General features: G+C 31.7%; 2 protein-coding genes across 2 annotated transcripts; both read right to left on the reverse strand.

The window, feature by feature from the left end:
• Nucleotides 1-2,512: 2,512 nt before the first annotated feature.
• Nucleotides 2,513-5,672, reverse strand: LOC132733557 (uncharacterized). Its single transcript, XM_060720215.1, has 3 exons — nt 4,484-5,672; nt 3,939-4,064; nt 2,513-3,747 (listed from the first exon to the last, which is right to left on the reverse strand). Exons 1-3 carry the CDS (start codon nt 4,788-4,790, stop codon nt 3,578-3,580), a joined length of 603 nt encoding a protein of 200 aa, XP_060576198.1. The 5' UTR covers nt 4,791-5,672; the 3' UTR covers nt 2,513-3,577.
• A 7,282-nt stretch (nt 5,673-12,954) lies between these two features.
• On the reverse strand, nt 12,955-14,505 carry LOC132733558 (neuronal acetylcholine receptor subunit alpha-2-like). Its single transcript, XM_060720216.1, has 2 exons — nt 13,373-14,505; nt 12,955-13,009 (listed from the first exon to the last, which is right to left on the reverse strand). Exons 1-2 carry the CDS (start codon nt 14,503-14,505, stop codon nt 12,955-12,957), a joined length of 1,188 nt encoding a protein of 395 aa, XP_060576199.1.
• Between the last annotated feature and the right edge of the window lie 2,956 nt (nt 14,506-17,461).

Raw genomic sequence — 17,461 nt, forward strand, 5'->3', positions numbered from 1 at the left:
TAACCCTCCAGGACAAAAAATTTTTGTAAGAACTTGAATTTTTTTTAAAGTTTTGGAAAATTTTGTACGACCGTGTTGCTAGAATAATAAGATGTCTGGTGTTTTTGTTCTATTTTTGTCTTATTTGTCTTCTTTTTCCAAATTCAGTCTATATTTATGGTAAAATGTAAATGTATATGTACACTTAACAAATGTATATAGTTAAATAACATTTTCTTTTTAATGAAAAGCAGATAATATAAGTAAATGTCCTTTAATTAACAATATATTAACTATGGATAAATAACGGAGCTTGATCCTATCTGTTATGGGAAATTATTTTGCAGCATACAAAGTGCTTTTAAAAGTATTTTCCTCGATGTTTACAAAGGCTACATACTTATTAAGCATTTTTCATTACTTGCTGGAGTGCAATCTTTTACAATATAAACTTTATCTGATGTTTGTCAGTAGATGTCGATGAATATATGTGTCTTATGTTTGATCTTGATCGTATGACTGTACAAAAAATCGGTAATAAAAAAAAACAGTGTTAACATAATTATTTCAAAATATCATTTGCCAACAAACTATTGCCAAACTTTCAGGAATGTGATCACGTTTTTTAATCACTAAGTTAATGAAAAAACAACACATACACGTACGTCAGAATGCAAGTAATAAAAATGAATTTTTTGACCATTTAAAAGTAAGTAGATATATACTAAAGGTATATATACTTCATGAAAGGAAAGCAACAATGCAACCCCAATTTTCCGACTTTTGACTAGTTATCTTAGGCCAAATATAGATCAACTGGAATATATTAATATTTTACAGATAAAAACATTGACCTTATTCTACAAGTGTGACAAATATAAAGTATTTATTTATGATATAAAATGCAAGTGAATAGTTTTTTACAACAACATTCATGGTTTTTCCACATGTTACAGAATTTCATACACGCTTTTAGATGTAAAAAAGGTTGTTGGTATAACGGAACACAATCGTAATAGGCTGTTTGCTAAAGTCAGTATTTCATCGGAGTAGATTTTCCTTTCACATAAACATCAAATTCCTTATCGGACAAAAATAATAATCGATTCATTTAAAAATGGTATATGAACAAGTTTTACTTGTTTGTAGTCTGATATTGAAATTTTTCGTAGAAAATTTTAAGCTTGTCATTTTTTTTATATTTGAACTTTAGATTTAATAACTACAAATTGTTTTTTTTTTAAGAATTGATTTAGAGCACATGACTTTATTTCAATTCAAAATACCCTTGACTGATAATATTTAAGTGTTCATTTTTTACATCATGTCGTTACCGACATAGTTAGATATGATTTATTAGAGATAAATTGTTTAATTTACAAAAACACAGAAAAATCAACGCATTGTAGCCGGATACAGTATAATATATTAGACAAAAAATGAATTTGAGATTTTCTTTGAAGCATTGACCTTAAATGTAGTAAATTCAATTGATAATGTATACGTTTTAAAAACCAATGAAGTTATTAAGTTTATATATATTTACTTAATTCCAATCATTATAAGAATAAGATTTGGATTGATGAAAATATTTAAAACACATTTAAAAACATGCAACTCATCGATGAAATAAAAACGCATTAAGTTTCTTCAATGTCACACATGGCAGCACATTTGCCTTTTACAAGCGACACAGAGAAGGGAACGTTAATGTCGTACGCATTATTCTTTCCCACCAACGAAATGTATTGTCTTTTAGATTTATCCAACTTTCTGCAAAAAACTATACTTCTCGAAAGCGTTTGTTTGACTATTAGGATACTTGTGTCGGGTTTCTTTTATCATATCCAATGTTTCTGAAGGAGACTATTTTTACTGTTGACAAATGTTTAAAAAATTGCCGTTTTCCGTACACCTTGATGACGACATTTTTTTTAACTACAAACCGTTGAAACATAATAACAGAAACATTCAATGTTTAAATGCCGCGAAATGACATTTTTCAAGTCGGCAAATGTTTGAGGAGATCCATTTTTGCATCAGGCACCTTTATTATTATTGGCGTTTTAAAAATTATCATTGTACGTGGCATTCATTGAGCTGTAACGCTGAGGGGTTTCCATGCTGTTTTATAATGCGACCTGAGACAAAACTGAATGCAACATAATCAATTATATTTTGCAGTAAAAAAGAAGATACAAAAAACTTTATGCAGGTATAAATTTAATGACAACAACGTGAATTTAACACATACAAATTTCAGCAATTAACAAAATGGAACATTTTTACCTTTTGAGTATACTTAAATCATCATAAAATAGCAACATGCATTTTAAACACTATTCTTTTTTTACTTAAAACTAGACAATCACTGTTACAATACAGTCAATATGTGTTTAAATGATATTTTTTATTAATGTCACTAAGGAAAACACATTTTGAATTTTCAAAAAAAAAAATTATAGGATGGTCAATAAATCACAAAATATACGAAATATACATCTTTATTTTACAATACTAAAATTAAGTTTTTACACAAGTGATATTGTACTGTTTGCTTTAAAATTAAAAACAACTAAAAGTGAAAATAATGTGGTAATGATATCATATTTGCACTAGGAATTCGTGTTATTGTGTTAAGGACTTCAAATATGCATCTTAATACTTGAGTTAAAGTGTATAAAGCTAAATACCAACTGCCTGTAGTTTACTTAACGATTGTTTGGATTTTAAAAACAAATAATTGAAAAGGAAATGTTTACATATCTCTTAAAGAGCGAATGGCAAATGCTCGAACTCATTGTTATACGGATAAAAGAACTGTATACGTGTGAAAATGATATTTTGTGCGAGAACAGTTTATTCTGTTTACGTTTATTATTCATGTTTGAGACATTTATTGTTAAATCGGCAAAATAGTATGGATACGTTTAGGAATTTATTTACAAATGTCATTAGATATAGTTATTTACCCTTAAAAAGAAATAGTTAACGCTTTATTGTTTTCTTTATTTGGATCACTTATTGTCGGACAATAGAATGTGCGTTATTTTATTGACATAGAATATACTTACATTATGCGAAGAAGCTTTAGTCATGAATAACAAAATAATGACAAGAGTTTTGTGAAAATTCGTATCAATATAAATACATGCATATTTAAAATATCAATCACTAACAAAGATGTAAAAGAAGCTTTTTATATATTCAACTGTTTACTTCGTTAACTGTTTAACAATAATTACCTCAGGTTTGATATAATGGCGAACTAAAAATCTTCTAAAATCAGAAATAGAATCCTATTAAGAAATACAATAACTAGGAACAAATAATACAATAAACATTTTTCAATGGTATATTTAACGGTTTAACTTGTGAAATACTCATAATATGCAGTAAAACAATAAGCCATTTAAACAAGTAAAACCATATTAAATGTAAAGCACAAATGTATATATTCAACCAATTTCCCGCAATAAATAAAACAATACAATATTTACAAAGTTGATAACGGTTACAAAGAACTTTCCCATAACGATATCATTTAGTATACCATGAACATAGTTACAAAAGCGTATCAAAAAAAGTCTAAAATGAATTATTTGATATACCAAAAAGGAATTAAAGCACTTCCTTTTAAAAAATTTACACCTTTTCCTTTTCGATTTGCGTCAAACCTACGTCCTGTCTTCTGTTTGGAATTCCGTAACCTTTTATTCATCTGTACACGTCTTTTCTTCTTCCTTTTGCCCGCTGTTCTTTGTGAAGCTAAAAAATAAAAGTGGATTTTGTCGTAGGACAATATGACTTAATAGTGATTGTATATCTTTTCTTTGTAAATTAACATTCATTTCTATTTACTAGTTCGTCTATGTTTCAACAAAAACAATATATCTAGGAAAATACGGATATTGATTAAAACAGAACGATTTATATAGAAACAATGTTTATATACTTACTTTTTATAGATCTGCCCTGTTTTTTAGAAATGTTTTGCCCGCGGGAAACATTTCGTTTGGTGCAAGCACAAGCTATTGGCCAATCTTTTATAAATGAATACTTGTTATTTTTGTATATCAGAATATCTGTAAAACAAGTATAAGAAATAGTTATCATTAGAGTTATTATAAATGATGTGATTTATTTGAAAATAAAGGTTATTTTAACAGTGTATTTTCTGTCTAGTAACTTGAAACTAGCTACTTATTTGATTACCGCAAATGGATGATATCTACTTAAAATGAGTATTTAAAATCCTTGCTATCGGACCGAAATCTTAGAGAGTATTTTAATGCATTCATCTATTCTAATGTGATGTTCAGGATCCGATTAATCTAAATTTATAATTTTACGGTAAAACATGTTTACGTCCATCTAATTATAGGCAAACAGCTTTATATAATGCGGATGTTTCCACTTGATTATATTTCCTTAAATTAATTTGTAACAATATTCGATAAAAACAAATTACAATATTGTAGCGCATATAAATGGGTTATAATACCTGTTTTAACTTCTTCACAAGTTGTAAATAATCTATTGTGTGAAGATGAGGTTGGAAATTGACATGTGTCACTTAAGCATTCAGCTTTCACTAATGTTTCTGGAATTCGTTTTGAATCATAGTCAATGGTTCTTTTCCATGGACACAATGACCTTTCACACAATCTCAAATTGGAGTCTTTCACGTCCATATCGCCTTGTTGTCCTACAATCCTTGGCAATGCAGTGTCTACATATTTATTTAACATAAATGTGCATTGCATAATTAATATATGCAAGCGGCAATTTCTGATAATAAAATATTCCATAAACAGATAGTTGTTTCTACAGTAAGATAGACACTGGTATCGAATTCAAACAAGGTATTATATAATTTATTGCTTCAATAAAGCTTTTAATTCCAATGATTGAATATTTTAAATTTACTAAAAGTTTTATTCTCTTGCGTTTAACAAATACTTAAAATTAAACTTTTCATTTATATAACGTTTAATTGGTATTAATCATCAACTACACCTCCACAAAACTGTCAACCACCGTCACGAATAACTTGGACTTGCCTTTTTATATCATAGTATCATCAAGATGAAGAATCCGGTTCAACATTTTATAGCCCTACTGTGAATAAACAATTCATGGAAAACCCTGTAGATTCTGATTTCCTATATTACGTCATAAAACAAACCCCTGAAATGATGGGAAAAACTTTGAATAAATAACATATCTTTCATTAACAATTGATGTCCAATCGGCAGTTAAGATTCAACCTACTACTGTCCATACAATCCTTATTAGGACTGAATCACTATATTAAAAAAGATAACATTCATTTAAAATGAATTTGAAATATCATCTATGTATGTGTTGAATAGGCCCTTGCACAAAGAAAACAACGTACGAGACATATATGCACTACCAGACATACAACAAGTCCTAACACAGGGATGGATAAACATTTCATAGAGCTTTGTGCGTAGCTATGTGATGAATATATAAAACAGAGAGATGTGAAGATCTAAAATCGGTTCAAGATAATAAAAATTATATAATCCCTTGTTCCTTTCCGATAAATCCTCAAGTATTAAGCTTATCAAAGGTTCAATTCTGATAACAGTATCAACGTTTGCAGTTTTAATTAATATCAAATCGAAATCAAATAAAATCTTGTTGACAAAAATATAAACTTAGCACAGAGATTATTTTCATTTCCAGGTAAAAATTAAGAATGCGTCCTTGACTGAAATAATAGTTTAGTTCATTATGTTATCGGTCAATGTCAACGAGATTAAATTGGATCAATGCACGAAGTTCCTAGTTTAGAAAAACACATTGTAACCGGATTTAACTTTTTTTCTACAATATTCAAACATTAGCGTAACTTATTGAATGAAGTATGTTATAATAAATAAACTTCTAAGATACCTAAAATACAGCAATGACAAAAATGAAATTATATTGGTGTAATTGCATACTGGTTTCCTTATTATATACGACATGTATTTTGTATGCAACCACTATTACTTGTAAAATGACACAGCGCTTAAACTGAATGTAAATGTAATATTTTCCATTAATTGTGACCGTTAACTTTTAAGTTGAAATACTTTTTTGAATATGTGCCTGGAGATGCTGGTTGAACATTGATGTTTTGTTTGACCGTGTAATGCATGAACCAGTGTTAAGGCAACTTGTCTTAAAGAAAGTAATCATTGTATTTTGTTTTGCATGTGTAGCCTCTTGTGAATGAGTTAACTTTTTGAGCATAAGAATGTGTTGCTTAGTCTCGAATTCATTAAATGATGTGTGTTTCTCTTTAAATTTCATCGTGACCGTCAATCCATCGTCTAGATGTTTGCGGTTTTAATATTTTGATTATTTTGATATCCCTTAGCCAAGTTCCTATAGCAGATTAACATTCTATGTAGCAGTGCTTTGCCATCGAGGATCATTGCGTTTTGTGCAAGCACACGCTACTGGCATGTTCTATATATGGTTGTTACTTTTTATTGCTCAATAATGTCTACAAAAATAAAAACTACTCTCTGTAAAAAAAAATAAAATTGTCTATTAGTTTTTTCACAATTATTAACTAAAGCTTTGAAGATAAATATGGAAAGTGACAATATCTGCCAATGCATGTAGCCTTTCCTATATTTTTTCAGAATTCTTTCAGTATCATGTTCGATACTTTGATCTGTCATTCAATCCTTAAACACTTGCATTAAAATAATTCTGTATCCGGATTCCTCATCTGATAACATAATATTATCAAAATTCCTAAGCAAGACTTCCAGGATGACTGTGGTCATGAATTTGTGGAGGTGTCGTTGAGGTTTAGCTGATCTTTTACTCCTTCCATTTTAATACATTCAGTGTATATTATATATTCACTCGCTATTGGTCAGCTAGTATAAAAGCTGCACGCCTCCTAATGAGCCAAAATATTTCAGGAAAAGCAATATAATTAAGAAAAATGCACTACACTTTTAAGAAAGATAAAAACATTCAAGATCCAAGTTGTATTTTACATGTAATGTGCGGTTTTAGACTGATTTTGCAGTATTTTATCAGCATATTTCTACTGCGTTACTAACGCAAAAAGGGCTATGTTTGCATATCTTGACAACTTTGTGTTATTTCTTGTGGGTTGTAAGTGCCGATTGCAATCTGTATTACTTTATTTGTTCACCTCACAATACCGGGAATTTTACTTTTAAATACATTTCCAAAATTTTCATGAAAATGAATATGAATCTGGAGGCTTGTTGCTTCAACCACTAGCTGATAAGCCCCGCCTAAATCACCTGACATCACCTCTATGTAGTGTCATAAGTAAAATGATTTAGAAACCGAGAGCTGCATTGTTTAATCTCTCCACCCATGCTGCCAAGCAGACATTACATTGGTGGCGACGAGGATGATTGGATAATATATTTCACTAGTTAAATTAGATCTAGGGGATGTGTTTATAAAAAAATTAAATGATAAATTAATTGTGGCTATTTTCAACAATCAAGGATTTATATAAACTATTTCAAGATGGCATCTTATGAACTCCCAACGCTACAACCTTTCAATGTTGTTGCGCTGATAAGCCCCGTCTAAATTCACCTGGCATCACCGCTCTGTAGTATCTTCAGTAAATTGATTTCTCTACCAATGCTGCCCAACGCCTTTAATATAGCAAACATTGCATTCAATCAACTATTTAGTGCTCGCCAATTTTTTTAAGCCAATCACCGACGAGGATTTTCAAATTTTCAGGTTTCAAATCTTAATAGAACAGATTTTATATAAACTGGACGTTTTATATTATAAAACGCAAGTGGGCGGAGCTAAGTTTCGATGAGCGCTAAAGTGAAATATAAGCATGTGCAGAGATCTTGAAGTTCACTCCTACTAATCAATATTTATGCATCATGTTTTTTCCGTACACGCACATGTATATCGTCACTACGGCATAGAATTAAAAAAAGAGGTTCATTGAAATGAAAACAGGCAAAATAACAGTAAAAATGTTTTATTACTTACGGAACCAGTATCATTTTATAATTTCCAAATAAAAAGTTCACTTATTCCAACAAAGTATGTATTTTTTATGTAAATATTACAGCCCGTGCCGCTGCAAAACCGAAAGTAGGGTGTTTTTATTAATTTTACATTTTTTTTGACAATATACTGCCATTTGTCCGATGATATGTATATGAACATAATAAATATGTATGATGCATATATAATCAAGCTACAGGTTCATTTCAGCCCGAAAAATATGTCGAGATGACGGGCGAGGCAAGACATGTCGACTTTTTGTAGCTTATTGTGAAGTTGCAGTACATGAAAATCGGGCACATGACAAATCAGCACATAAATAAAACATTCTAGTGTTCCGTGGTATACATCTTTTCTACGTGTCATACCTCCTTTCCTTATTACAATGAATTTTTACTGCATTGTTATCCATCGCTGGTTTGTTTTTAGCAGAGAATGACCTGTGCATGTTCAAAGAGGGTACCGTTTGAGAATATTTCGCAAAAAGGGTACCGATATGGATATGCACCGTGATATTGTATGATTTACCTAGACAGAGTGCGAGAATAAGCTATGCAAAGCACGTGATCCGAAAATGTGTACCGCTACCTCTTCCAAATATGGTTATACACATTTAGGCTATCGTGTGACGTCACGCAGTGTGTTGGGCGGAAAAAAATGGGCGGAGCACTAAGCCGGTTAGAGTGCATATTGGATGTTCTTCGTAAATAAGAAAGCTACAGTCGCTTCGCAAGCTCCGCTCCTTTTTAGCTTTCTTATTTACGAAGAACACCCAATATGCACTCTAACCTATACTTAGAAGCAATATCCAAATTATTTCTAGGACTGTTTCTTAGACACTTCGTCAATTTTGCTGTTAGACGTTAGTAGTAACAACAAAATCTTGACATACAAAAGAAGGCAAATTATAATAAACAATATGACATTCAAAAAGTTAAGTTAGTTATAACGTTATTCTGTTTAATTGCTTTGATGAATTGGTGTTCTGCAAGGCATGGTTCTTTTTCTTCTAGTGTTTATATTTCTTTCTGATTTCAGGTGGTCGCATGTAAACGATACAATAAGAATACCTTTGAAAAAGTTGATAAGTAAATTCTGTGCAGATCTATATGCTACCAATGTAATACCAGATTCAAAATGTTAAATAACATGGATACATGAAAGATGAAAATGGCTAATCTCAGGTGACACAAACTTAAAGCAACACCAGAAGTTTTAACTACCTCAACTGCTAGAGCGGAAGAGATGCATAGATACAAGTTAGTCGAATCAATTAAGTCGCCCCTTACGATAACGCAAGGATAAACGATGGCTGCAATTCTTATACCTCAACCATTATATGCAACACCTCATCAACAAGGGTCAGGTGAACAGAAAACGACACGATAGTCCCAATGATACAAGAAAATAGAGAAAAAACAGAGCCACTTAAGAACGGCAAATCAATTAATAAAAAGAGCCGGTTAGAACCGGATGATGCTCCCTGAATAGGTTTTGGACACAAAAAAGTATACCTCTTGTAGTTTCAGAGTTATGTCCCGGCCAAAGTTCAAAGTGCAATAATTGCAAAATTAGGCAAGGCAGAGTTACTGTTGTTTGCACTGCACTTCTCCTCAATGAGATATATTTACCAAGTTAAGTTTCTTGATACCTCTTGTAGTTTCACAGTAATGTTCCGGACAAAGTTCACAGTGTAAAATTGAAGAAGGGCAATAACTCCAAAACTTGTCAAGGCAGAGTTACGGTTCTTTTGCACTGCAGTTTTGTTTAATGATATCTATCTACCTACAAAGTTTTATGTTAATAACTCTAATAGTTTCAGAGTTATAATCCGGACAAAGTTCAAAGTGAAAAAGGGTAAAACTCCAAGAATAAGGCAAGACAGAGTTATTTGCATTGCTCATCTACCCAGTGAGATATATATACCTACACAGTTTCTTGTTCGTATCTCTAACAGTGCCAGAGTTATGTACTGGACAAAGTTCAAAGTGTAAAAATAAACAAAGGGCAATAGCTCCAAAATAAGGCAAGGCAGAGTTACTGTTCTTTTGCACTGCACATCTTCCCAATGAGATCTATCTACCTACAAAGTGTCTTGTTCATATCTGTAATTCCGTTTTTATTTTTAGAGTTATGTCCAGGACAATTTTCAAAGTGTAAAATGAACAAAAGGCAATAACTCCAAAATTATGCAAGGCAGAGTTACGGTTCTTGTACACTACACATCTACATATTGAGATATATCTACCTACAAAGTTTCACGTTGATATCTCTTATAGTTTTACAGTTATGTGCCGGACACGATTTTCTAAAAGGGGAGATAATTCAAAAAAAGGGCAAAACAGAGTTGTGGTCCTTTGGCTCTGCACTCCATCTTAATGTCCTCTACCACTGTGTGCAGTTTAAACAAATTATGCCCAAGGGTTTTCAAGTTATGCTCCGGATAAGTTCAACGGACGAACAGACAGACAATGCGGCGACTATATGCTCACCCTTCGGGGAGCATTAACATGTTGCAGGATGGGTTTGATTGAGCGTGTTCATGGACGGTACTAGTTAGTGTAAGCAGGGTGAGATTTTCTTGTTTGGCGAGGAAATGTACTGACATTTGAAATTGAATGTTATTGGTATGATAGTTTTGTGTTTAATTTTAAGCCACGCCGACACTTCAAAGGTCCTATGACGACTTTCCGTCTTTACGTGGAAAAGACCTTCGAAATCAAAATCAATATATATTTAATCTAACAAGGATATATGAATACGTCATCCATACAACCAGGACACTCATTCACAACCGGATATTGCAGCAATTAGCATACTTAATAGCGAAAGGAACGTTTGTACATTGAATTTTTCAATTATCAAATACACATTTTGAACTTTTCCAAGTATAAAATCATACGATCAAAATCTATAATAAAATTAACTATTCTCTCTTTAAACATTGGCGAGCCTCCGCAACCGCCTGATGTCTGTTGTCAGTACATGTATCAATATTTTATTGTTTATATCAGTCTTGCATACGCCTTGTTTTCATGTTCATTTCTATTAGCGTTCTCGATCTGTCATCACCATGCGTAATGAATAAAACGTTTTTTGTTTTAGATTGCAATGATATGTAATGTACGTACAAAACTACATATATTAGAAATATACTGTACTCAAATTTGATACAGCAAATATTGATAATTGTAGTTAAATATTAATTTATTTTATTGTAATTATTTACATCATTGAATATATGACATATTACACATAAGATTTGCAAATTTCAAATGCCTGTTTTGACAGACTGTAATATACATTTGGAAAAAAAGGTTAAATAAAATTTAGGCAAGCTTCCAAATTTTAAACATTTGACTTGAAAAAATCAAGACCATTTTGGGGACTGAAGGCAAATGTTAGGCAATAAAAGTTTTCAAACGGTCGAATAAAATATAAGTTTTGGTTAAATTTTGTAAGAGTTTAAATTGTAAATTTAACACAAAAGGTACGGTGTCCCGTTATAGCCATCGCAACCCACACATAACTCGAAACAACGAAATAACGATGGTATAAAGACAAAATAATGAAACCACGGCGGTGAAAGTCAAAGGTACGATGATGAAACGTTTAAATTACGATGATGAAATTCGAAATAACGAAACCACATAAGTGAAAATTCGATATGATTAAGATTTTTAGACCTTTCACCGTCGTGCTTTCGTTGTGTCATTACTTCGACTTTTTACCATCGTGCTTTCGACTTTTAATCTGCGACTTTTTACCACCGTGGTTTCGTTCTGTCGACCATCGTATTTTCGTTGTGCCAAGTGTGTCGCGAGGGTCCTAACGGGTCACCGTAAAAGGGTAATTGTGATTCAGATTGAATGTTAATTTTAATACGTAAAATTAAGGCTGTTATCTAGACGTATATTTGGTTCAAGTGCAGACAAAGGCTTAAATTTACTTAATGATTTTGTTAAAAACGTTCAAATTTTCCAAAGACAAACAAAAACAAACAATAAAAAAACAAAGAGACAGAAAAAGGCAAATAAAATATGCCCTTACTCTGTGTTCATAGTGTTTTACAGCTGTAATATCCTAAAACTGAAAAATGCAACAAGTACTTGCAACATCATTAATGGGCATTTATCTAAAGATATAAATAAAAACTATTGCAGCAACAACATATTTTAATTTAGAACATAGTCCATTCATACGCAGAAAAAAGGCGGCTATCATGGACAACATTGTTTTAAAGAAGCATTCAATTGAGACAAATTGTATAGCACTCTCTGAATCGTATTTTACTTTAAAAATAGATGCACTAATGACAATATGAATAACTATTGCAGTTGCATATCATTCTGGTATTGCTTTTGCTTTAAATTTGTAGAGAAATGTTACAAGAGAATAAAGATATTAAAACATGTTTGAAGCGTTCAATAAAGGGCAAGAATGTTTGATAATCTGGAAAAAATGGCGTTATATTATGATAAACTTAAATAGTTAATGTAATCAAATAGTAAATAATTGTTATATCTGATAAACAGCAACATTTAATGTAATCGAATTGTATCTTATTGTTAATTATATCTGATAAACAGAAACAGTCAATGGTATCGACTTTGTGAGGAAAATAACACCCACAAATTTAAAGATCTTTATAAACAATATAAAATTCTTAACTCGACTAACGAAAAGTAGTGTAAACATAATGTCTACTGAGATTTTAAAAAACTAGATACATCACGATGCTAGAGTAAAATCTCCCTTTGTACCGTCATTACAACCACACCGGCAAAACTAAAACTCGCCGAGGAGTTTTATTTAAAAATGCAATCTTTATTAAACGCAAAGCGACAAACAAAATGAGTTACACAAACAATTATAATCTAAGATTAATTTTTCTGTCAGTAATGCCAATGCTTTTGGTCTATTCTATAGCCTGATACCAGCAACTGAATCTTCCCATGCGAAAAAGTCGTACCAAGACCTGACGTCAGATAATGATGAATTCAATGTACGCTTCAACTATTTTTATTTTGAAATTGACCCTGTCATTTTAAAATATTTAGCTAGGTAACGGCTAATGCGTTTGGAAACGTCCGTTCATTATATCTACATATAACAATTTGACAAAAAGGGTTTTCTTCTGGAGATTACCAACTATGTATATCTGATTCAATACTGTCTTTAGCAGTTTCATAAACTTCGTTTTACAGACCCCTAATTTAGAACTAAAACAAAAAATATAGCCGTTGTAATTATTTCAAAAATAAATAAAATAGTAAACATCATTGTATCAAATGCCTCGACAACGTCTTGCCAAGCTCTGTTGGATCTTCTATGCACGTACCCTCTGCGTCCTGGACGCTCATTCTCCTGAAGGTCATTTCCGGTGTTGTCTGCATCACGATTGACGTCATTTAACTGTTTGTTAGTGCTGGGATAATGACTCTTTTTGGATTTAAATAATTTTATGATCACATGCCCAATCTTTGGAATGGGTCTGTTGTCCATTGTATGATGCATCTGCAAAGATATCACAGCCGAGATAAGCGTGACTGTGCTCACTATGAGCTGGAATGTCACGTATAAGCTCAAAAATGATACTCCGTCAATTGATTCCGGCAAAGACCCCGTGATCGTTGTCAGAAACACAGCTAAAGTTAGAAATATTGATATAGGAAAACTTGTCCTTTCTCCACTTTCACAAGGTACGTAGAATGTTAACAGGTTCAAACATGCCAGTATCAAAACTGGAGCGACTATGTTCAAAATGCACGACACACATGAACGTCTTAGTTTCAAGTGGTAATGAAGAACTGTGTAATTCAAGAAACCTATATTTGTATTGTATACATCAATCTCGTATTTAACGATATTGTCAATAATATGCCATTCAGCTGTTTCAATATACTTTTCAAGATCGATTTTGTTTTTTGTTGCTATTAGTTCTAATTTGTCATCTTCATTCATGAACTTTGTGAAAAGTATTTCGCAGTGTTGTTCATCAAAGGGGTACTGTTTAGTTCTTATTTCACATGAAGTATCAAAGTTCACTTGTGTCCATAATACAAGTTCCCCTGCATGTGTCAAAGAAATATATGCTTCTTTTAATCCCAACTCTGCCGGTTTATTTAGCGCATTTGACACCATTAAGTCCGGAACCCAAACATTCTTATGATATGGAAACACAAAGTTTGATATTCCCTCATGTTCGGACATGTTCCAAATGAGCAGTTCATCTTTCCATGATAGTTGCACATCAACTGTTGTTCTCAGAGACTGGCGCTTTTCATCCACTTTTATTATCTTTAGCAACGTTAGGTCAATTGTCACAATAATTGGTTTGGAATGGTCGAGAACCGGTCTAACGTCAGCAAAATAATCCTCGAAAAGATGCTTCCTTAGAGCGCTTAACGTATGCACCTGTTTTTCGCCTGCACTGACTTGCAATATACAGAAAGATATTATTAGTACAATCATGTTGTATTGTTTCTTGATTTATTTTCCCAAATAATATTTATATTTCTTTAATACAAAATAGTCTAACACAATAAAGATTTATTGAAAAATTCTAAGGTAAATATTCGTGATTAAAATGTTTCCAACTGAAATGCCATATTTCGGTTTTTCATTACATTTAGCTATTTTTGCATTAGGCACGCGAATGATTACATACTGGTAAATATCAGTAATATATAACATCCCTCTAGTATCAATTAACCTGAAAATGCCGCCTCTAACACTGCCGACACCTTTTGTATGATTATTTCAATCCATTAGGAAAATTTATAAACTGACTGCACAGTTGCAAAACATTAGTTTGCGGGGTTACAGATCAATTTCATGCAGTAAATGAATTATTCATCATTATTACTAAGTATGTTGGTTTCTACATAAAATAAACATACTTTTGATGCAGTCATTGAACTTTAAAACAATTCTGATCAAATAGATTGTATTTGAGATCTCTGTAAACTGAATTGTTCTTGCCAATTATCTAATATGCCAAATAAATTAGTAGATGGACACGTTCAGTCGGAATTCGTTTTAGTTAACTTGGCAATAAAACATAAAATACAATGTAATATAAAATATAGATAAAGAATACTTCTTATTAGCACAGCAAGACCAAATGCTTACATTTTTTGTCAAATGAATAACCGATCATTTTTATAATGTATTGATATGGACTGCATGAAATATGAGCCGCGTTACGACAAAACCAACATAGTGCGTTTGCGACCAGCATGGATCCAGACCAGCCTGCGCATCCGCGCAGTCTGATCAGGATCCATGCTGTTCGCTTACCAACTCTATTACAAGAAGAGAAACTGGTAGCGAACAACATGGATCCCGATCAGACTGCGCGGATGCGCAGGCTGGTCTGGATCCATGCTGGTCGCAAACCCATTATGTTGGTCATGACGCGGCTCATATTGTTCATTATATTATTAAAGGAATATATTGATATAAATCAAGAATCATCATCTTAAGAAGTAGGATTAATATGCACTGGAAGTTATTTATATATACATGAATCTCGATTAAATTGCTGTTCTACTTTTGCAGTACTTTTACCTGTTATTATCAAAACTCGTCAGATATGGTCAGAGGTTCAATCTGAAAATGTGTTATTTACCGATTCATTCACAAGTAAGTCGAAAATTATTTCACATTCATATTTTATCCTAAACCGTTTCAAATATCAACTGTTGGTCAATCACTGCCATAACAGTCAATTTTTCTAAACATATAGTAAATTCAGCTTAACGTGAAAAAATAGCATAATTGCACTTTAAGTCATTAAGACATACAGTATTAGATATATCAACATATAGTATTAGATATATCGACATACATTATTAGATATATCGACATACAGTATTAGATATGTCGACATACAGTATTAGATATATCGACAAACAGTATTAGATATGTCGACATACAATATTAGATATACATTATTAGATATATCGGCATACAGTTTTAGATATATCGACATACATTATTAGATATGTCGACATACATTATTAGATATGTCGATATACAGTATTAGATATATCGACATACAGTATTAGATATATCGACATACAGTATTAGATATATCGACATACAGTATTAGATATATCGACATACAGTATTAGATATATCGACATACAGTGTTAGATATATCGACATACAGTATTAGATATATCGACATACAGTGTTAGATATATCGACATACAGTGTTAGATATATCGACATACAGTATTAGATATATCGACATACAGTGTTAGATATATCGACATACAGTATTAGATATATCGACATACAGTGTTAGATATATCGACATACAGTATTAGATATATCGATATAAAGCATTAGATACTTGAAAATGAAACTGATAATGCACATGTGACACATGACTCAAGATAATAATTAGTCATTATAATAGCTACGACCAGCTCAATTAATTCTTCCACATTTCAGATTATCTATCAAACTGTTACGGTTTGGTTGTTAGTGACAAAAAGAGAGCAACAAGGCATTCTGTAAATTTAGTTTCTAGTTTAGTCATCCATCCAAAAAGTAGAGTATAATTAATTATATTAGTATGCACGATGCAAATGCTCAAATGACTTTATTACTACACGATACTATCTGTCTAGTGCACCAAATGTGCAGTTTATGTACATCATCCGTCCTTATCAATTCGGAAATGCAAACATGTCAGTTATCATAATGCAAATTTGTGCCAAAATAAATTGCCCTTAGTGTGTTAATGCATGATTTTATTGATAGAAGTTTATCGTCTGCAACTCTAAAGGTCAATGATAAAACAAAAGTAAAAATGCTAATGGTAAAAAATAAATATCCCCGACGAGAAATTCATACCGGTTTGTACTAATAAATAATTTCCAGTTTCAGTTTCGGTGTATTCACACAACACATGAACGAACATATAACTGTTAACTGCCTATAACACTTTGACAGAAATTACATTTGAGAACAGTTACATATTTAATGAACCGCCAACCGATATCATAATATACTGGTTATTTAATAGTCATTATGAAAAAGAAAGAACAAAACAATAAAACAAATATCACATAGACTAATATAAAAATTAATAAGAATGGCAATTTGCCGATTATGTGGTAGTGATATAACTTTTTCAAACATGAATGTTAAATATAGACACTAATATCTACGACCTCTCAGTTATTCAGTTAAATAAATTACCATTAATATTTTAACATATGACTAGAATGCCCCATTTAGAAATACAAAATAACATACCGGTATGCACCGTTTAGCATTTCTAATCTTAAAACACATCACACAATAGTCTGACTGCAAGCTGATAGAGCTTTGAATGTCTGAATAGTTTGCAAATGGCAGTATTTTGGAATGCAATCATTTCTAGTATTGCGTCACAGTGGACAAACAAATGTAA

Source organism: Ruditapes philippinarum, unplaced genomic scaffold, assembly GCF_026571515.1.
Source record: "Ruditapes philippinarum isolate M1 unplaced genomic scaffold, ASM2657151v2 ctg4611_1_1_1_1, whole genome shotgun sequence".
NCBI classification, from domain to species: Eukaryota; Metazoa; Mollusca; class Bivalvia; order Venerida; family Veneridae; genus Ruditapes; species Ruditapes philippinarum.